At 41.2% G+C, this 23,563-nt stretch overlaps 1 protein-coding gene across 2 annotated transcripts in view; it reads right to left on the bottom strand.

Moving 5' to 3' along the window:
- Positions 1 to 22,515, bottom strand: part of tmem108 (transmembrane protein 108) — a 56,548-nt gene extending 34,033 nt beyond the window's left edge. The window contains exon 1 of one of the 2 annotated variants that reach the window (XM_042220945.1): positions 4,682 to 22,515. In XM_042220945.1, coding sequence (XP_042076879.1) covers positions 4,682 to 4,895 — 214 coding nt within the window. In that variant the 5' untranslated portion in view covers positions 4,896 to 22,515. The remainder of the gene's footprint in view (positions 1 to 4,681) is intronic. The other variant, XM_042220946.1, reaches the window with a different exon arrangement.
- Positions 22,516 to 23,563: the final 1,048 nt, after the last annotated feature.

Raw genomic sequence — 23,563 nt, 5'->3', positions numbered from 1 at the left:
CACACATCTTCAGCCATCTGAGTGCCTGAAGCTGGGAGACGTCAGAGGCGGTTACGCGTCTGTAAAGCGATCTCCAACAGCAGTTTCAACACAGGCCTAAACGTAAAAGATCAGGGAAAATAAACCCTGATCTGCAAGCACTTTCTCCTCGTTCATCTCCCATCTCTTTCTGCTTCCCACTTCTTTAATGTCATGTCATGCTTTCATCCAAATAAGTATCTTGCTCTTTCCCTTCTCTCATCTTTACTTTAAACTTGAGCTTCATGCTCTAAGTCCCTTAAAGCAAAGAGGGCGTTTTAATGCCGACTCTGGAAGCTGGAAAATGGGATTTTTAAATGATGAGGAATAATTTAAAGACTTCCATCCAACGTCTACATGAAGAGATAACTTTTATTTTTATTTATGTATGCTCTGTGTGCTCTCCTGTGCACAAACCGAGTTTACACACATATATATAGATAGATGTGATAAAGAAAACATAGCTTGAGTGGCAACTTAACAGGTAGTTGGTCGCATCTTTAAAAAAACATTTTAATACCATTTTTACTTAGTAAGACATGTTGAAAATTGGCATATAATGTGTACCCAAAGATATTCTGCATTAACAGTTATCCTGCAAATGTCAGATCACAAGAAAAAAAGCCAAAGTGTTATTACAGCTGAAAAATTAAAGGTAAATGTTAAAACTTATGTTGTATCAAATGCTCTAAAGAGAAGAAAAAGCAGACAGGAAGAACCACAGGAGATTTATAAGCAAAATCAGATGAAAATTCAGGGTCCTTTGCTTGCATAACAAAAGGCTGACTCAAGAGCAGTGCAAGAGAGCATTAGCTTTCCCCTTGAGTACATGTACTGTCCCCCGAATTCCCCGGGAAAGCTCCTTAGACAGTAAATGGATAGAAATTTAACTTGAGGCTATGCCTGTTGTACGTTCATTGTTGTCACCAGGTGAGTTTGTCTGTGTGTGTCATCCTGGGAAGATGGGGTCCTGGTCCTCCACTGAGATCTAACACAAAGGCAGCTTAAAGCACTTTCGCTGGTATATGTGTGTCTGTCTATGAAAAGATTTTATCACCACAATAGCATCACAGCAGTGCATGATACAATAATTAAAGGTTACAGATGTATTCACTTTAGTTTCTTAGGATCACTGTTAGTTACAGTAATGCAGTTCCTGCGGTTCAAAAGAAACTGAAGTGGACTGTAGTGTCAGATCCAAATGATGAGTGAATTTGGAGATCGGTGTGGTCTAACTCCTGGAAATAAAGCAGCCAGCATTCCTGTCACAGCTTCATTATTTAAAAGCATTTTGCATTTTCGACCCTTCAAGTTTTACTTGGAACTATTCACTTTTCTTATCTAAGAGAAAGCGGTGCAAAACTTTTGATTGGCAGTGCTAATCCATCAGAGTGCACAAGGTTGTATGTGTGACTGTGGAGCTCAGCACTACATCAGATTTCCTGTAATGCCAGAGACGTGGTTGTCCTCCATCTGACAGCTCATCTGCAGCAGGTCAAACACCTGTCACACTTCACTGTCTGTCAGGGAAGGTGATGGCAGACCAGCTGGTGGCCAAACTGCCCTTCGGGGCAAGCTCACATAGTTTAAAAGGTACCCGTCGGTGGACACAGAGTGACTCAGCTGGAGGCAGAATAAAGTATTTTTTCCCAATGTTAGACCTTTTTACCGAAACAATCTTTTGAATTTATTCAAACCGTACAACAGAGAATTTTTGTATGGACATATATTCACCTTTTTAAAATCCACATTAGGGCTGTTCGAGAAAAGAGCCGGTCTTTCTGAATACGATCCTGCACATTTGCCTTAACTTTTGAAATAAATTCAGCACATGAAAGGAAGAAAGGGACAAAATCCCCACACTGGAAAGAAGTTGAAAATTGAAAGCCGAATCTTTTGTAAAGCCCGATATGTGGTCTGCTAAATGAAATGTCCTTTTAGGTGAATACATGTAGGGAAAATGAGATTTAAAAATCAGAATCTTTGAACATAAAAGTAGCACAAGGCATAGAGACGAAAGATCCCCAGTGGCAAAGCATTTCGATTCAACTGAACATGAATCTTGTGTTCCAAAAGAGCAGGCAAAAGAGGTTTGTTACAAAGGTACACCTGTTTAACTGCTCCTTTAGACAAATATCTAATGAGCCAATCACATGGCAGCGACTCAGTTTTATGTAGACATGGTCGAGACGACTTGTTGAAGCTCAAACTGAGCATCAGAAATGGAAAAAAAAAAAAGGTGATTTAAGTGATTTTGAATGTGGTGTCGTTGTTGGCGCCAGATGGGCTGGTCTGAGTACTTCATAAACTGCTGATCTACTGGGATTTCCCACACACAGCCATCTCCAGGGTTTACAGAGAACGATCGGAAAAAGGGAACACAGAGAGCGCAGTTCTCTTGAGGAAAATGCCACTATTGCAGTATCTGAAAACACTGATTCGTGGATTATTTTGTCATTGGTTTGGGATAGTGTGAAATGCCACAAAATATTTCAGTATTGTTGCGAACATGGTGTGCCTAACAATATGTCCAGATTCATGAACTCTAAAGGTTTAAGACTAGAAACTAAAGACCTGTCATCCAGTCATTTCTTGTGTCTTACCGTATTTCCTATATTACATTACAAATTTGTCATTTTTCTCATTTTGGGGGATTTTGTGGCTTTTGGTGGCTTAAACTTTTACTTATTATGTTGTTTACATAACACTTTCTGTATTGTTATCGATAACATTCTGGTGATATTAATATACTAGTACAATTTTTCACATTTTCTGTAGAGCATGGTAGTATTTACAACTACGTTAAACCATGACATACTATCTTTTTTTATTCTGCCATGTTTTGATCGGTCTCACTATACATGTTTGAGATTGTAATTTGAGCATGATGCTAAATTTGTATCACATTAACAACAGGAAAGAGTAAAATGACTGGCAAAGAGGATGAAAAATGCAAACTAATGAAGACTTTACAAAGGAAGCAAAGTCTACAAATGAACTATGAACTTACAAGGTGTGACTTTAAAGCCTGTTTTTGATGTATAAAGATACTTTTTGCATTTGTCAGACAAACGTTAGCAGTCTCCGTGGGACAAAACATCCAATCACATCTTACCGTAACATCTGTTTTCTGCTCTGATTGTTAAGGGAGAGGGTATTTTTAGCTCCACATATTGAATAACAGCAGACACTTCTCCAGAGATTTAAAATTGAGACAAACAGACAAGCCAACAACAGAGCAAAATAGCATGACACAGCAGTAGTGCTGCAACACCGAGGGTGCTGTCAGCCGCCATCTATCCTCCGGCTACCCAGTGGACATCACCCTTCCCGCAAGGCCTCCCTGAATGCACCTTAGCCTTTTATACTAAGCAGGTAACTCAGAAAAATCAGCATTTAGGCAAGAACACAAGCTTTGATATAAATGTTTGGCCCTGCGACAGCAGAAACACTTTTTTGTGCACTGCAGCACAACTTGCTGCGACATTAAGCAGGACCATTTGTCAAAGTGCTTCCCACCAGAGATCCCTGATGTGACGCCGCTTCCGAGGAGTCGACACTTTGTAGCCTTAAAACTAGCCTTAAAACTTCTTCCACAGAAGAAACGACGACCTCTGCGTCAGCAAAAAATGCCTTCGCGTCCACACAACCTCTGCAGAAAACATTGGTTGTTAAAAGCCAGCTCTCATATATAAGGACACAATTTGGTCTGATGTTACTATGTCCAAATGATTCGTGTCATCTAACCAAGTGTCATGCATGAACATGAAAGCTATTTTATTTGCCTTGAGGCTTGCAGATTAAAAATGCAGCGGTGCAAGATGACTAACCAAGGGTTGTGCCTCCAGGGTATGAGCCACTTCCTACTCTTCAAGTTTTTACTTAACGCAGAACAAAAGGCTCAGGGTAGCTACCATCACAGAGGGAATAATACCATAAACATGCTTAATCCCTTCAAATAAACATAAGATGTAGCAGAGTGGGACAGTGTGCTTATTTCAGCATCCTGGGGGGTCGAGGACAAAAAACAAAAGATAAATGTAGGTATCAGTGCTGCTTAACAGATGGCGAACTGCTGAATTTTTAAGGTTTGCAACCCACATAACTGATACTTGAATGCAAGTCAGGAAACTGATGTCACCACTGAAGGAAATAACTAACCTCGGAAATCCTCTTCATCCAGTACTATTCAGTAACGTGGAATTTAAAGATGTAAGTGAGTAAAAATGTGACAATAGGCAGCGAAGTTCACACTTTCCTGTGGACGTATCATCTGATAATCCAACTGCGAGTATCTATGAACCACACGGCAGCTACGTCTGGAGAATGGCAGGAAACGGGGCCCTTTGGCACATTTAGGAATGTCCGTGAAGTAGACACAGCAAGTCCGTGTTGTACCCAAGAATTTGCATCGCAAAGCAGGAAATTCATAGTGTTTCCACTCTGTCTCAACGCTTCCTGTCTCAGTTAATGGGCCCCAAACACAGTTTCAGGAGAAACAGCAGAGCATACACCTCAGAATCTCCAGGACTTTCCACGCTCTGTACACACATTCCTGATTTTACCTCTTGACGCAGCCTCTTGTATCATGACAATGGCAGGAACGAAAAGCAGTAGGGATGTTTTTTGGAGGCATGGAGGGGGGTTGGGGTGTGTATTGTACCTCGTTTCCTTGAGTGGTGCAGCAGAGAGCTGAGAGCCAGCTGGGACGAGCGAACAAGAGGAGCAACATCCGTACAGAACATCCAAGGTCCCCAGATTTCCCGCCGGGTGATGACCACGTGTCCGGAGCCCAAACAGCAAGAGAGACGGAGGGAAAGATGTCGCATTGTTCTCCTCTCTCCTCCTCCTCCTTCCCCCCCCTTACCCACCACCATTAGTGAGACGGATTAACTCCAAGAGCTTCTAGTGTAGAGTGTGTCTGGCTCGCTGTATGCTGATACACACACAGACACTGCATCAATTAGACCTATTGTTATTCAGAGTGACAGGCGAAGGCAGATGCGCTCTACAACAACACGACCAGGACAATTGGCCTGAAGCGGGAGAATTTACTTATGGATGAGCACCCCGGTTGCTCAGTTCACCAAACAGACTAAAGCTCTAATAAGGCAATTAAAGACTAAAACTGTGCGTACTGCAGCACCCAAACATGCCCGTGAAGGGCACACCCTGAGAGCGCCCTAGAGTCCTCACAGGGGTGACCTCTCCCTTCCAGCCACTGCAGGAGCAAGCAGAGCAGCTGTAATGACTTGAATCAACATCTCCTGCAGCTCTGGGGCTGATGTTCACTCAGAGATGACAGACGATATGATGGCTTGGAGGCCTGACAGGGTTGACATTTTAAAGTGAGATCCTGCTGATGCTGGTCTGGTGGGACTCCGGTTGCAGTGCAGGAGGTGTCAGAGAGGAACATGTTTGACACAACATTTGGATCAATATCACTGAGCAGAAAGCGCCCGATGATGCCGGCGCTGTAATCGGGAAAGCAGCAAACGACAAATTAGAAGTGGCGGAAACTGACAAAGTATCAAGCAGGTGTTTTCTCTCTCTCCAGTCATGGGAAAAGAACAGATCCATGATCCATCACAGTTTGCAGATTTCTGCCCACAAAATGACAAACATGATCCTGACCTTGCAATTTGAGTGAAGACCCATTAGGTGATCATCGTGTACAGGTTTCACTGAAATCTGTACACAATGAGGGGCAATCCATTCATCAGTCTTTCTTCCAATTGAGCTATAAACGACTATTTTCACTAACAAATAATGAAAAATGGAAAAGACGTTTACCATCTTAGTTTATCTAACTGCGCATTTGTTTGTGCGGGAGTTTAAGTACCTCAGGATCTTGTTCGCCAGTAAGGGGAGAAGAGGGCGAGAGATTGGCAGACGGGTTGGGAGCACAGCTGCAGTGATGCTGATGGTGAAAAGGCAGGTGAGCATTAAAAGTAAAGCTCTCAATTTACTGGTCGATCTGCATCCCTCACCTATGGTCACGAGCTCTGGGTAGTGACCGAAAGAACAAGATCGCAGATATAAGCAGTGGAAATAATTTTTCTCTGAAGGGTGGCTGGCCTCTTCCTCTTCCTTAAAATACCTACCTGAAGAGCTCAGTCATCTGAGAGGGGCTCAGAGGAGAGCCACTACTCCTCCGCATCAAAAGGAGCCAGTTTAGGTGGTTCGGGGATTTGATAAGGATGCTTCCCGGGCACCTCCTGGGTGACGTGTTCTGGGCATGTCCCACACATTACATCTCTCTTAGTGATCCCCCAGATAGACTGCTGCTCCTGCGAGTCGTTCCCAGATAAATGGAAGAAAATGTTTATATACAAGTTGTTTAAAAAACAGATGTTCCTTGAATGGCCACTTGAAGCTGTATCTAAATGGAGACAGTCCATTCCCATACTGAAATGGATTAATTTTTTACATGACTCTGTATAAAATCTTAAAAAATACAGGGTCATGAGAGGACTGGCACCTATCCCAGCTGCCAGAGGATGAAAGATGGCTTCTCCTCTAAAAATTCAAGTCGCTAAATTGGACCTCTCAACAGGATGCGACTTTTTAGAAATATTTTTATCCAATTATCTGATGAGTCACATGACTTGCTGTGCGGTTTGCTGTACTTCCAGGAATAAGTCTGTGCTCTAGTTTGTTTAGTGAGTGAAATTTAATGTTTATTTTATTTGTGCAATAGTGTGCAAAGGTCTTGAGCCGCCCCTCATTTCTTTATACTTTGCTTCCAAGGAGACAGACTTTCTTGTTGTTATTTTAAAAGTGTTCTTGGGCAGCAGCTCTCCAGGCTTTCTGAAGGTCTCTCAGAGTTTTGACCATTTCAGAGGAATATTTTTGTTGGAAAGCTGCTTAGCACGGACCTATGAAATGCTCAATCTTTAAAAAAGTATCTAACTCAAGGGATGAACCAGTGATGTATCTACAAATAAAAGACAACTTAGCAAATAACCCATTTTAAATAGTATCTTTAGGCACTTTGTTACTCACAAAAACACAATTTGTTCTAATTCCTTTATATGAATCTATATAAAAAGCCAGTTTGACAGGCATACAATTGTGTTTTTCCACCAACAAAATGATTCCTAAAGAGCTTTTAGCTGAATACTTGTCATTTCTCCAGCAGAAAAATATCAGAAAGTCGTGTTCAGTTGATCCATCTACTGTTCACTGAAGCCTGATCAGACATGGTCTCAGTTGGTGGCTTCCAAGAAGCCAATCTTAAAGAAGGGAAACAGGAAGTAAACTTAAGGTATGCCAGATATGCAATATAATATACAAGAACTGGACTGAAAATCAGTGGCAACAGCGCTGATGGAATGATGAATCCACATTTGAGATATCTGGTTGAAATCTGTAGTTGGCTATATATGTTGAGGAAGTCAGGAGAGCGGTACAACAATGAGTTTCTACAGCTATTTGTAAAACGCAGTGGAGGCTTTGTCTTAGCTTGGGGCTGCATTTCACCCAGTGATGTTGGAATTATGAACACAGAAAAGAACCAACAGACTTTGATCCACCATACAGTACCATCTCAAATGCATCTGATTGGGAACAGCTTTACTTTTTGTATGTCAATGCCCCCCTCAAAAAACAACTGCCAATGGAGAAAAGCACAAAGTGGAACAAAATCAGTCATGGATTGGCCTCCCGAGAGTCTGCACCTCAGCATCACTGAAGCAGTGTGGAATCATCTTGACAGAAAACAGAACAAATGACAGAAACAACTAGAAAGAAGAGCTTTGAAGGTCCTTAAAGAAGCTTGGAGAAATATTTCTGAAGCCTGCTTAAAGAAATGACAGGAAAGCTTCTCTAAGAGATTTCTGGCTGTGTTAAAGGATAAAAATGTTCCAAATACAGACTGTCAAGCTTGTTAGAAGTGAACACATTGTTTTTGCTTTACATACTGTATGTCCTGTATGTCTGCACATTTTAACATTCCCAATTCTCCAAAGCAAAATATAAGGAAATGAAGGGTGGTTCAAGACTTTTGCACAGTACTATATTCTATCCCCGGTTAGTAGCAGATATTTCTATCTGTGTTGCATGCATACTTTGTGCATTTTATTAACCAGCTAACTGGCATTAGCTAATAACTTGACATTTAACCTTTAAGTTAAAATGTGTTCAAGTCTGGGTCCAAAAAAAAATACTGCAATGGCCAAAATAACACCCTTCAGGCTTCAAATACAGTTGTCCACAAATAAATGGGTGATGTTACCATAGAAACCTCTATCTTGCATTTATTAATTGACTGTTTTTGATCAATAGTCTATTAGATAAACACTTAAGCATAAAATGTACTGCACTAAAGCCTTCATGAAACATCTAGCGCCTTATAAATTCTCAATTTTGTGTGCCTAAAATGTCCAATTACACGCAGCCACTATTTTCTTCGTAGACAAAAATAATCCTTGTGAAACTGGGTTGATAATTGCTGTCCTGCTTACAGTGTCAGGCCGAAGTGCTGTGAACAAAACAAGCCAATTATTCTGAAACCATTTTGATTTTTTCTTCAGAACACACAGGATCTGAGCCTTGCTAATAAGCCTCGCTTTCATAACTCCAACACCCCAAACCAAGAGAGCACAAGTTATAACATGATCCGTGTGCTGAGTAACACAATGATGGTGGTTATTTTCACTGAGGTTTGGAGCTCCATTTAACCTGACGCAAGAGGATCAAGATTAGGGTACAAGCGCCTTAGAGGAACATTTTTTAAATACATGGGCTTGTTCCTATAGGTGTGAAGCAACATCAACAACTGAAGAAATTGATGCACGTACTGTATAAGTGGCTTTAGGATGGATTACACTCAAACAATATCCATCATATATCTCCCGCTGATGCCAATCTGAAAAATAATGAAGCAATCAGTGCAACCACTCAGCATGCTAATTACCAACGCCAGCCCAGGACACCCACCGGCAGCTTCTCAGAGTGTGTGTATGCGCACATGTGACAGTTTTAAAAATGCTTTCCAGGAGAAAAATGTCTCACCAATAGACATTTAATTACCAGAGGATGAGGTGCTTTGGTTCTCCCGTGCCATTATTCATGGCTGAATTAATGAATAGGTAAACAGCAGAGGAACAAGGCAGACTCTGCGTGGTTTGGATGAAATCTGCAACACCCCTGCTCACACAGTCAGCAGTGTTTATTATGAATGAAGAAGTGGTTAAAAACAAGGGATGGAGCAAGAACTGCGGGTGCCTCAGACAGTTTATGATTAAGTGATGAACCACAGATGGTCCACGCCTCTTAGTTTTTACATGAAACAGGTGAGAAAATTAACAATGTTTAAAAAATGATTGCTGTTTTCATCGGATAATTACACGGGATTATCATAAATTTTTAAGACAAATAAGGAACGAGTGACAAATTACAGAAAAATCTACACGAAAATAGTTAACAAGCGACTGTAACTAAGTATCTGGAGGAATAAACAAGATTTTTAATCAAAAAAATTATACTGCGATAAATTTGTCATTAAACTTTGAACTCAGAGGTTTGTTTGCTGGACATGAATGGCAACTTTCATGAGGAGTCATCAAAAAGACAGTTTGGATCTGGAAAAACACCCAAACTGTGAACAACAAACGAACCACCAAGGCTCAAGCCTGCCATGAACTGGTAGAGTATGGACCAAGAAGGAAGATCTTGCTTCAAAATACCTTCAAGCTTGCCTAAAATGTGCAGCTGCTCGCTTGGACAAGTCAGATCCTTCTGGAACACCGTACCAACTGTTAAGCATGGTGGTGGTAGCATCATGCCGGTGGTACTGCACCATTGCACAAAGTGGAGGGAATAATGAAGGAGGGCTACCTCCAAATTCTTCAACTTAACCTCAAATCAACAGTTAAATGGTTAATGGGCACAGTTGGGTTTCCCCATAGGACAATGATCCCAAACACACATCATAACTGGCTTTGGGATGGATGAAGCAGGTTAACATGAATCAAAACCTAATTTATATGATTCATAGTGATTTCCCTCCACACAAGATTTAGTTCAATACATTTTTTGTTTTCAGCTTCAAGATCTCTGACATCCAGTTTCCAGTATTTATAGGCCAGTTAATTAATCTAGTAAAGTATCGGTTTAATAAATGATACATATACAGCCAGTACTTTAGTCAGTGTACTGGCTTACTCTCTAATTTACACTTTTGATTAGACAAATTTAAGGTTTTTCCTTTAGAGTTGCTCAGATGTCATTCTGACCTTGGATGAGGTTATGTAAAAAATTTACATAAGTGCCTCTCATCCATGCAGTGGAGCTGGGGCAGCAGTTGCTTCATTTTAACAATGATTTTGTAAGTAGAGATTTTAAGTTAGGTCAAGATTTCTGCCAAAGTAATGACATAAAAACAGCAAATTTACAGTTTTTTTAAAGTATGTTCAGCTCACTCCACATATTTACATATTTTCAGGGCTGAATATTGTGAAAAATACCTATAATTTACCAGCAAGTAGGTGCTTGAGTTCTGATCTCTGCACACCTAAATCTAAATGTATAATTTTTGGAATAGTATCAGTATATATTTGTCTTTATATGTACACAACAACCAAAATAACTCATGAACTCCTTTGATGACCAGTGAACAAAATGATTGATATTAGTCGTTGTTAGCTGCTCTGGGCTTGCATTTAATTTTTGGAAGAAAATCCCAGGGCTTACCAATGAGGAGAGTGACAAAAGCAAACAAACTGCTCCAGACAAAATGAATGTCAATGGCATTCCAGTGGCCTGTTTACAGCTAGCGTAGTTAAATGTCAGATGGTTGGCCCCGCGGGGAAACCGAGCGGGCTGGGAGCAAATTTGTAGGTGTCTCCGTGTCTCTGCCTCCATCATTCCACCTCTTCTCTCTTCTCTGTGATGCCGGACATGGGACAATATGGCGGCATGAGCAGTAGCATCTATTATTAGTTGAAGAGTGAAGAATGGAGCGAGTCCCCAGGGGAAGGCAGAGGTGGCAACCAAACCTCACGGACATTATTTTAGGAGTTTGTGTGTTGACAGTTGTGCGGGAGAGGAATTGTTTGCCACTAATGACAAAGCTTTGTTTGCGTCTCAATTTAAAGGACCATTCCAGTGGTTTTTTTGCACATTGTTTCTGTTGATAACTATAACAACACAGCTAACCATAATCTAAAACATGCAAACCAAACTATAAATTTCTTACACATTCCAGACATTCACTACAGTCTGTAAATTACATTTACGTGTTTTAAGCTGTGGAAGTCGGCCTCAGCAATATCAGCAATGCAAATAGTCAATGGATGAATAAATGTCATCTGCGCTTTGGAGTGCAAACACAAAAAATTAAACCCAGGTGGAAGGAGAGGAGGCAGAGAAATGGTCCAGCTTTTATAACCTGGAAGGCCTGAGTGAACTGAATTACTTGACAGGCCTCCCACATGAGCCAGTTGCCCTCTAAGGTTGGGATTATGCTGTGTACACACACAGCTGCAAAAACCACAGGTGCTTTGTTGTTCTTGTTATAATACCTTGTTCTTGCTATGCTCCTTAGCATGCTACTTAGTATAACTGTGTTGTCACAAAAAGCTGAAGAGCTTGCAGGCGTCCACGAGTCTAATCACGACCCTCGCATTCTTGTGGATACAGAAAACATCCACTTCACACTACCAATGCAGAATGGCTTCAAATCATTTTCGATAAAGTCAGTGACATGAAGCTACAAACGGGCAGCTGACCAACTATGTTCAGCAGTGCAAAGATGCAAAGAAGCTTCAGCCATCAAATGCTTCAATATTCACACACAAGAAGCCCAGGGATGATATTGAGAATCGCTACAGCTGCAGGGACTTGGTGCCAACGTAGCTGCTGGTTGTTCTATAATTTTGATGCTTGTAATATAACTTTAGCATCGCATTTCAGAGGAGGGCTAGGACCATAGACTGTGTATAAAAGATGCTGCATCTTCCTGGTCTGAAAGGAGAAGCCTGTGTGAGTGGATTTAGCATGCATTTTTTTAAATGGCCAATTAATTGGTTTCAAAAACGAACTCGGGCTGTCTATGAGAAAATGGCTCTCGGGCCCTTACTCTTTGACCTCAGCAAACACTTTCCTGACTTCCTGGGCTCATTTCACTAGTTTAAAGTCCTACTAAATAAAACATGCTGTCTCTGTCCCCACCGGAGACATCAAAGCAGCATCCACCCTGGAAGCGATCCACAGCGACGGAGCGTCCGGAGACTGTAGAAAACGAATAGCATTCAACAACGGGGCAAATAACTGCTGGCGGCGCAAAGTGGGCGGGACCTGAGATAAACTCTTCCTACTTCAAAATGCTCCCACAAGTGCTTAGAGGGGATTTGGGATGTGTGCTCATAACATACTGCTTTAATATTTATTTTAATTTTACCTTTTAAAATTGCATCTTAAACTTCTGTGCTGCTATATCTCTATAGAGAAGGAGATAAACAGGGTTTGCTCATTGGCTAACAAATTTTCATTAAAATTTTCATCGTCAACGCCCGGACCAGGACTTCATTAACCAATGGGAGACATCATAGAGCCTCAGATGTTTGGAAATGAAACAGTCATGTAAAAATACTATGAAAATGAAGGAGCCAAATACTTGTTTATATGGTTATTTTTGTTGTTGTTTTTAGCTATGTCTGTGCAGCTCAGTTCAAATAAAATCCCATTGCGCATTCACTAGCAGTTAACATCCAGACTCAGTGCAGAAGACAGTACTATACAATTAACTTACTGTATAATGGATTAGATGTTTGCAACACACAGGGGTTCGAATGCATTAATTTCTAAAGGAATGTATAACTCTTGTTGATATCTTGTTATCTGTATTTACACGTGCTGCCTAAGCCAATAGAGAGATTTTAGGATTATAAAATGACAGAGCCTACATTTACAAAAACATACATATGGTCCTGCAAGAGCACATTATGCAGAGGAAACAAGAAAAATATGGTTATTACAGCAGCAGCAGATGCATAAACTCTCATTACAGCGCTGAAAGGGAGCAGAAAAAGAACTGCAGTTACTACAGCATGTTTGACATATCGAGCTGCAGTGTGTTTACAGCCCAAACAGCCCGTGGAGCGACCAGTGAGTCCAATTTATTTGCGGCTTCTGACAAACCCAAAACGTCAAGTCATCCCTTCTCCCCAAAGGACACCCTCACTCTCCTCTTTTGCGAGGGAGCAGAGGGGATGAGAGGAGGGGAGTCGTTCCAGCAGCTTCAGCGGCAGTTTCATTGGGTTCGTGCTGCCTTTCATTCACTGCACTGCTATTCTGTATATGAGATAATCTGGGTGTGAACATGGATCTTGTGGGCGAGCGGTCCCAGGCCTTCAATTTGTCGGGGTGGAAATGTGAGAGACGGGCAAGGCCCACATCAATTTTTTTAAACGGGCCTTGTTTATAAAAAAACAAAACTGATATCTGTCCAGTTGCTGTCCAGTCAGACTTTGCTGTTGCTACAACGTTGCTTCTGTCTGCTGCCAGCTCCAGCATCAACATCCTCCCCACACAATAAAGCCACAGTCTCCATGGTGATGTACCTGACACCGTTACCAGCATCACAAACACATTCACAAACAAACACAATCACAAAACAAACAAAATCCCACTGTGTCACTTGACAGTTTGTTTGTTTTTTGCCGCTCTGTGTATAGTAATTAATTTGTGGGGTCGCCTCGCTCCATCTTATTCTCTATTAATGCTGTCTCAGATTACCAGGCAGCTTTTTAGCCTCTGAAGACACAAATCTCCGAGCCTAGAGAGGCAGATGGGGGGAGAGAATGGAAGGAAACTGTATAAGCCTCTCTGTCTAATTGTGGGTGACAAGTGCTGATATTTTCATATTTGAGGCGTTCTCCCAGAGGTGGTTAATGACTAGCTTACAATGAAATGTCAGCTCCTGTGACACCTTTGGATAAGAGGACATCAGAGGCAAACTCGCCATAGCTTTGTTCAAATTTTGAACTGTTGGCTGTCTGTATAAACCAATTCCAGTGTTATTCTTACTGATTTTCATCAGTTGTACAAAACTGTAAAAAAGTCTTGAGCCACCCCTCATTTCTTTAAAGGAAGGAGGACATGCCAGACTTTCTCCTAATCTTTTTAAAGGTCTTTTATGGTTTTCCACTCTTTTTCAGTCCAGTCCTTCTACTGTACATGACCATTTTCAGGAGAATGCTTTTTTGTCTGATTAGCTGCTTAATCCTTACCTGTGAATCATTTCAAAGTGAAAAACGCACCTGATTCAAGGGATAAACCAGTCATATCGTTATATATAGCATATAACAGTTTTACATTTTGAATTGTATTTTTAACTGTATATTTTGTAATTTTGAAGATGATTTGAAAAGAAACTATTAATTGAAAACTTGAATAAGTGGCAGATTGTGAAAGACATGTTCTTAAGAAAATGTACATACCTGGATAGAAAAAAACACCATGAAATACTATGAGTCATTAGGATTACTGAAGCAGTGTGGGATCATCCTGACAGAGAATTGAACAAAAGACAGCAAAGATCCAAAGAAGAGCTTTGAATGTCCTTCAAGAAGTCTGGAGAACAATTCCTGAAACTACATAAAGAAATGACAAGAAAGCTTGACTAGAAGAGTTCAGGCTGTGTTGAAGAATGAAGGCGGTCACGTTGACTTTCAGGCTCATTAGAATTGTACAAACTCTGTTTTTGCCTTTTTGACTGTATTTCATGTTTCAATAAATCGCTGCACCTATATAAAGAAACAAGGGGTGGCTCAAGACTTTTGCACAACAGTGTATTTCATGTACTTAACCATTAAATGTAGCCACCTTGTTCTCTTGCTGATCTGTAGCCAAAACATTTGACAGTTAGTTCTTCGCACATTTTTTAACAGATTACAGATATACTGTTACCAGTGTTGGAACTGTATTAACTGTTTTAACAGTACTGACTAGTATTACTCATGTATTTTAATATTTGTTTGTCTTTTACTTACCATTGTTTTTCGTTAACTGTTAACATTTCTGCTGAAACTTTTTAAGGTCCACATTTTACGATTAGCTGATTTAATGTTTTCATATACTGCTTAGCTGCTGCAAAGGTGCCCCCTGGGGTACTTGTATGAAATGGTGGAAATCCCTGATATAACCTTAAGGTTTCTTTGGAAAGAAATCTTTCCTGTTCTTTTGTCACGAAGCACAATGTGGCACAAAGTGCACTCTGTTACACTCGAACAAATCATTTTCCTATCTCCTACATATTTCCTTTTCCCTCATGCAACCTTGCTCCAGACTTGGCTCCCACTTTGCTAACTGTGTATAAAGAACATCAGTTCTGCTCTTCAGCCCTTCAATCAGACTCTCCAGCATCCATGAAATGAGCCATATGGGGCATGGTCAGGGCATAGAAAGAAAGCAACGGTTTTATATACTCCGGAGCTTTTCTTTTCCTGGCTCCCTCTGCTTAGATGCAGGCATTTTGAACAAGGGTAGTGTAAGTGCTAGGCCTGGCAGCTGGCTGTAAATACACATATTGTGTGTTTGGACAAGGAAATGCTTTGATTTGCAGAGCAAGAAGAGTAAAGATGACCCGGCATTTAGGACAAGACAGGGGAGTTGTTCCCCCTCATCACCTCAATCCACAAGAACAATTAGCTGCTGACAGTGACACAGGGGCCCAGTAATAAGCTCTAGCATGGCAGTGGGAGGGGGCACTTCATTCCCAAGCATATGGTGCCACTTTAATCTGCAGCCTCTATCAGACAAGTCTGGCTGGTAGACAAGGTTTCTTTTAACTGATTACGTGCTCAAAAGCTTTGAGGCGAAGATAAGAAGCAAAGGACACACAATGTAAGAAATTCAAAGTCAGACTGACACGGGTTAGCAATTTCCAAATCAGAGGATCTTTATGCTTTTTGGTGGTGCAAGAAGTTCAGAGCTGCTTTTGCACATATTCAGATTCAAGAAGTTGCCAAGGAAACTAGAACCTCCGTTTTTTTTTAACCTGGTGGAAAAGCATTTTCCACAACGACAGGGCTGCGATTTGCTTCCTTGTTATCCGTGGTCACAACCTGCCATCCATTAGAGGTTCTGACTAATCCTCATAGGTGAGCCTCACACCTGGTAATCACTGGGCTGACACCTTCTAGTATTGTAACTAACATGCAGCTCCCCCAGGACTTCTCATAATCCTATTAGCCCCAGTCATCTGAAATGCATTAAAAAAAATGTGCTGATTGATCCTAAACCACAAACCTTCGGCGTCTTGATCGCACCTCTCGATGTTTCACTTTTCACATGTGGGTTTAACAAAGTGGGATCCTTCTTCTGCGTCTAGTTTATTTTGCATGTGACAGAGAGACAGTTGGATTAAAGAGGCTCTCAGATGGTACCGAAGAAAATCAAACGCTGTTCAAACAGGATTATGTAAGAGCAAAATATGCTGAGCAACTGCGTCGTTTAAAGAACTTGACCGTGGAAAAAATAAAACACTCGTATAGACTGCAGGAGTAAAGAACAGAGTTATGAACCTTATGAACAAATATGCCTCATTTCTTAGATTTCTTACAACTTTATATTGACTAAATCTATATTAAATAACCTTTGTGGCAAAGTATGGGGAAACACCAACAAGACTAAACTCATCAGCCACTTTATTAGGTACACCTTGCTATTACTGGGTCTTTTTACCTTCTTAATTCTGCAAACATACTGCAAATGCTCTTCAGAGATTTTGCTCCATGTTGACATGAAATCATCACACAGATGTTGAAGATTTGCCTGCTGTACCTCCATAATGAGAGTCTCCTGTTCCACCACATCCCAAAGGTGCTCTACTGGACTGAGATCAGGTGACTGTGGAGGCCTTTTGAGTACAGTGAACTCATTGTCACGTTCAAGAAACCAGGAGATGGATATACTGTGGTCATAAAGGGATAGATATGGTGAGCAACAATACTCCCCAGGTGGTACTAAGGGGCTCAAAGTGTGCCAAGAAAATATCCCTCACACATTACACCACCAGCAATGTGAACCATTGATACAAGGCAGGATGGAGCCATGTTTTCATGTTGTTTATGACCATAATATTTGAATGAGACAGCAGAAATCAAGGCACTTCAGACCATGGAACGCCTTTCCACTCTTCCATTGTCCTATTGTGGTGAGCCCACGTGAATTGTATCCTAAGCTTCCTGTTCTTAGCTTTAAGGAGTGGCTCTAAAAAAGGTCATATTTTGCAAAAATGAATATAATGTTGCATTCAGCAGGACTCAAAACCAAAAACTGAGATCATAAAACTCATAAAGAAAATATTTACAGATCAGCTGAGAGGAATGATTGTTTTCCTTTAGGCTTCTTTACTATTAGACTTCATTTTTTATCCCCTGCAGGATGTTTAGAAGAATGGAGATTTAAGCAAGTTCAGAACTGGCTTCACTTTTTAAGACACAAAACCTACGTCCATCATTTATTACAGATTATCTGACACAGCACTTTACAGCATTTTTTGACATAGATGACAAAATTCATTAGGTTCTAGAAACACTGGAGTAAATAGCAGGACATCTTCAGAGTGATTAGCATGCATCTGCTGAGAACAATGAATATCTGAACTCGATTTTACGACAACCCTTACAACAGTGTTGGATATATTTCAGTCTTGAGCACTGTTGTGGACTGAAAAACAGACCAACATTTTCATCCCTAGAGCCAATCTGACAGCTGGTCTAAAAATAGCACGTTTGCTGTTGGGGATGTTAAACATGCAGAGCTATCAAACAAAGTTGATCAAGCTAAAAACCCCTGAAAGCACCATCATTTTGCAGTAGACTGACTGTGTGGAAAACAAAAGATTTTGCCATTATTCTCTCTGTCGTTTTTCGTTTATGGAGCTTTTAGTGCTCCGGACGCCATCAAACGCTCCTAAAAAATCGTTAACCCCTCTTACACAACACATTCGCAGCAGCTTTTAACTTTGATAGAGCTTATGGACCCTTTTACGCCCCTTGGGTCCCTCTTGGTATGGAGGGTGACCATCAGTGGATCAGTGGGTGGAGGTCCAGATTGGAGTGGCATGACTGCAGATGAGGAATGCGAGGAATTCCTCTTGTAAACACCTCACGCTCGGACGGTCCCCACACACTTATCTCCCCGTGCCCATCGCCCCCCTTTAATCATCGTAATGGTTAGTTATTCATTACCATTCTGTTTGAATTTCCTGTGACCTCTGCTTGCTGTGGGCAGGTGGGTCTTCTGCTGCTGCCAAGAACTGAAACCCTTTGTTTACCTGAGGCACCACATGGTATATTATTCATTTCGAACCCCCCCAGCGGGCAAATAGAGCCTGTTCTGATACTACTGTATACAGTATGCTGGATTTCAAATGTCAACACCCTGAAAGAGAGCCGCTTTTTCTTTCCTTTCTTCTTTTTTTATTTAGAAGTCAGGCTGTTTTTCTCGAGCCCCGTCTCCTTCTGGTCCTATGGGAGCACTCTTTAACCGATAGGATCATAACCGGCTCTGGGGTAAACTTTATTTTTCTTCTAGGTTGAATAGAGCCGCTTTTGGTTTCTTTCAGCGTGCCACCTTCCCCTGCAGTTCCTGTTTATGAATCCCCCTCTTGGTTTAATGAAAGTAATTTCCAAAGTAGCTAAGGGGCCTTCGTTAATACTGGATGGCATTTAGAGAACACAGGAAAAGAAACACAGGCGCAAGCTGGCTGGCTTTCCTTCCTTTGCTAAGGTAAAATCCTGTTTTGGCCACTTGCTGTTTTGTCAGACTGGAGGAAGGTGCAAAGTCCATTTAGAACACATAATGTGCAGCGTGAGGGGGCCCATGAGGGCTGCATTCCAACTCATAGTGTACCATTCTCTACCAGTCATGAGAGACGCCTGCTTACAAGTACAGGACCAGCTCACACCATCATAGCCACATTCCCTTAAAACGTTCCCATCAGTTTGACTGCAGTTTGCAAGAGTCAGAAACCAGATGTCCCTTTCCCAGGAAACTCCCTGATAAATTTGTGTGCAGCTCTGGATGTGATTGCTGATATTTTCTGGTTGTTTTTCGGTGTTAATGTTGGCTTTTCCTGACATTTCTGATAAGAAAGTAGCTGTGGATTCTGTTCAGCTCCTGGCCACTGCAAGTTCCTTCTAAAGTTGACAGCAGATAGGAGTAGAAAGGCGTTGAAATGACCGACACTTTGACCTTCATAATAATACAGGGATCAGAAAGAAGTGGCGGGATTTGTGGGCGGTAACCTGTCATGTAACCTATTGTTTGCAGTTTATGTATTTGAACAAGTTTCTGGAGGCTTTCTACCTTTGAGCAGTCGCATGTGACAGAAACATGAATGACAGAGTAAAAACAGAGAACAGATGGAAAAATGGCTAAATTTACTTCTCAATATTTGGTGTTTTAGCAAAGACTGTACATAAAAGATATACTGTGACATTACCCATTGTAGGCTCTGATTTTAGAGCCCCAATCAGGCCATAACTATTTTGTCTTCTGAGTAAAGATACGGACTGAGAAACAGGGCTGTGCTATATCATATCACTCATAATAACCATTGATAAAGGTGTCATATGACAACATCAACGATGCAGCGATGCCATACGTTTACTTTTCCCCTTTTTTTCTGTTTTATTATGTGATAATATTGTGCATCTCCTCATTATGTACAAGGTTAAGCTACTTTAGTTACTGTTAAACTTATGCTGTGTCACTACTACTGCACTACAATGCTGCTGCTGGTACCTTGATAGACTCACACTTACTAAGTAGTCTATCATCAATCACAGTAGCTCACTGTAAAAGAAAAATGTACTTTAATTTGTTTGCAACTATAACTCCATTGATAAAACACCCTTCAGTCCTTTTTCCCACATAACCATAAAAATCATTATTTCCTTTAAATACCTGGATATAATTTTAAGTCTATATCACCTCCTAGCCAAGAACAGCCAAGAACAGAGCAAACTCAGTGCAATATTAGCATAAGAATTACTCAAACCCTAAAACTGTACGTTGACTAATCATCTATTTTACTTTAAAAAGAAAGTATATCCTGTTGTGTTAAATAAGATGTCAAACTTGTGATAGCATAAACTCACTGGAAAGGTGTTTCCTGAGGTCTTGATCAAGTGAACACCAGAGGAATTTTCCTGTAAACTTCTAAACAATGACTGCTTTTTGTAACCAGAGTAGTCGCCACTCTATTGGCCAACAGAAATACTGCAGATTTAAGACGCTTACTCAATTCAGTTCACAACAGTGATCACTTCTAATATTATAAGACCTGACAATACGAGGCGAAAAGAAAAAAAGAAGAAAGCTCAAATATCTAAACAACTGTTCCCCAAATTGCTCAAAACAACAAACAGTTGATCTACTACAATGCTGTACTAATAATTCAGGTTATATGAAGGTTAACAGATCAATTAATTACCCAGTTTGAGCACTAGATTTGGGATACTGTGACTAAAACTTGAAGTTGTTTTAACATCAACCTCTAACTACAATCAATCGGTTAATTAAGTCCAAAAACGCTGAGAAATAAAAGGTCTCTGAACTCTTGATGCTAAATGAAGCCAAGCTTTAAACTGAGTGACTGCGTGACACGAATAGCTGTCCTTACTTCTAGTTACATTAGACAAATGACAAAAACAGCAGTATTGTGTAAAACTGGTGCCCAAGCATCGTGGACAAAGAATAAATGTCCTCATTAGTGTTAAGTGCTTTGCTCATATGTTTCCTAATACCCATTCATGGTATCACAGCATGTCAGCTCGCTCTGAGGAAGCTGTCAGCCGCAGATGTCAATACCCCTGCTGACCCTGCTCCCTCCCCCCCAAACCATTGCACACATGGCACTGGAGGATTGTCCCCCCAGAACAAAGGAGTGGGGGGTTTCTGTGGAGGACGAGCAACCAAACATTCCCGTTACAATGGGGAGAGTGGCCGGCAGGTTCAATTAGCACACACTTTAAACTGTTCTCTATACGAACCCTCTGTTCTTGAACAAAGCTGAACCACACTCCTGGGGTATTTGGTGATGCAGTTTGTTCTTGGCACTATGGCATTTTAAGAGAGTTTCTTCTATTATCTCCTTTGTTTCTGTCCATGTTGCCTGACAAATAAAGCACTCGGGACAGAGATGATCAGACTGGAAGACTCGTGGCTTTTATTGTCTTCACAAACTTTATCCAAGAAAAAAAACTGGAGAAATCAGTCTGTACTCTCTTCAAGAACTAAGTGTCACCAAAAGTCCATTGAAACCCTCGAAAGATGTTTTATTAGGTGGTAATGTTCATTCATTTAAGATGATTTTCAAGCCTCTTAAGCCCCCTAAGATCACACTGAATAAAATAAATAAATAAAAACTATTCCTCAATTACATGATGATTCTTCCAGAAAGCAACGCGAGCTCAACTTCTGACGATGGCATTTCCCAGTCTTGATATCAATATTCACATCGTGCAATGCATTATTGATGCTCTGAGCTGATAGGGCATGAATGAGGATATCTTGCAGTGACATGTTCTGCAGCACTGACAGTGATTTGAAGCCCAGACCTTCGTGTCTGTCACCGCTGCTCATAACTGCCCGGAAACCCTGAGCAGATTTCAACAAATCGGACGTTTAACATAATCAATAAGCAGAGGTAAGAGCGATCAATAAAACACGCCGGATGCGCAGAGCAGCTGGAGGGTGATGCGTGTAATCTGAAGTACAGGGATGAAGATGTAGCCGACTTACCTACTGCACAAGGTGCGCCGTAACGTCGGGCAGCCTGCTCGGCGTATCCGAGTGAAATGCAACCCAAAAGCCGCCGTGTCACACTTCACACCATCCGGGCGCACATGTTGCCAGTCCCCGCACAGAAATGTCCGAATCATGAGCTGCAGCGAGAAGCCAGTGGAGCCCAGGCAGCGGACTGCAGGAGCCGACCGTGTCGCTGTGGGTCCCCCGGCCCCTGGGAAGCGGCACTGTGCGTCCAGGCGCTGGACTACAACATGCGCAGGGCGCCACCCTTCGCTGGACCTCTGGACCCCTCTGCGTCCACCTTTCCTCTCTCAGCCCCAACGCCGTAAATAGCGGGACGTGAAGCAACCCCCTCCCAGCCTCAAGGCAGCGTAATCCGCGGCCACGGGTAATGGAACTGTGATCCGTGATCTCCCCTTAATGCTTGATGCGCAATTAAGAGGCGCGCAGGACGCCGGTGCCACCCACCACAGGAGGTTCTCGTGGTGAGCGTACGGACGGGGAATTTTAATGAGGACTGCTGCAGAGTTTTCCTCCCTGATCGCAGGGTCGCGCTGAAACCCCCCGTCCCAACACGAAACCCACAAAGTTAGCATATAGAAAGAGGACCGCGTGACGCAGTGAAACGTCAGTGAAGCTGAACTCTTGGCCAATTGCCAGTCAGCAAAGTGGGACGTTAGTCCACCTCTGTGGGACACCTGTTGATGGAAAACTGTTTCAGACATCCACACTTCCTGGAGCGGGACCTGTGAATATTAATATTGTTGTCGTGTCCAGCTGCAGAGCTCCGGGATTTTTATGAGCTGCAGTGGTTTAAGAAACGATGCGTTAACTCCTGAACAAAGTGTAAAAGAGAGAAAGAAACACTTAAAATCCTGCCTTCATTACTGGTTTAATAGACTTATTAGCAAACATCGCTTTTTAATGATTCTGTTGTTTACAGACAGATAAAATAAGTACATTACAGGCGTGATTTAGCTCTGTGAGAACATTTAGTTAATTAAACCATAACTAACTATTAATTTGATCTAAATTGATACAACACATAAAAACTAATAAATAAGCACTGAAATGTTTCCCATCACTGCTGAAAGTGTGATTCAGTGCAGGACTTATAGTGGCTCTCCACCTATTGAGGGCTATGCAAGCTTGTTCCCACGCTGATTGTTTTTTTTTTCATTTATTTATTTATTAATTGATCGATTACCAAGTAGAAGTAGGTTAAAATTTCGTGTTAATCTCTCAAAAATCTTGAAATTTTGAAATAATAACCCAAAATTTCCACTTCCACTGGCATTTATCTCCAGCTTGCATGTTCACAAAACTAAGACTCAAAATATGAAAATACAACATTAAATAAAAAGATGTAAGCATTACATAATTTATATATCCGCTTCTATATTTAATTTTTATTTTTTGGAGGGGGGGGGGGAGAGTTGCTTTATCTGCTTTTTTTTTTTTGCTCTTTTGCCAGATTATGTTTATCATTATCATGTTTTTTTAAAAAACTTTTGTATTAAATTATGTTATTAGTTGTTAAACATCAGTGCAAAGCTACATTATACATGCCTTCCTCATACATTATAATTTAGCATTGTCATTCTTTTATTAGTTGGGGTTTTTATTTTGGCAGTCTTCATCTTCCATATCCCTGATATTTAAGTCGCATATTGGCTATGCTGGCATAAAGTTAACAGCAATATTAAGTTATACGATAATTTAACCCTTGCCTTTCCTGTAGGAAAAACTGTTCAAGGGTGGACTTGTTCACAGCTCACAG

The sequence above is a fragment of the Haplochromis burtoni genome, unplaced genomic scaffold (assembly GCF_018398535.1).
Source record: "Haplochromis burtoni strain Fernald_Lab_line unplaced genomic scaffold, NCSU_Asbu1 Contig_58, whole genome shotgun sequence".
Classification (NCBI taxonomy): domain Eukaryota; kingdom Metazoa; phylum Chordata; class Actinopteri; order Cichliformes; family Cichlidae; genus Haplochromis; species Haplochromis burtoni.
The sequence above is the reverse complement of the archived record's forward strand: the minus strand, read 5'-3'. Positions and strand labels throughout refer to the sequence as shown.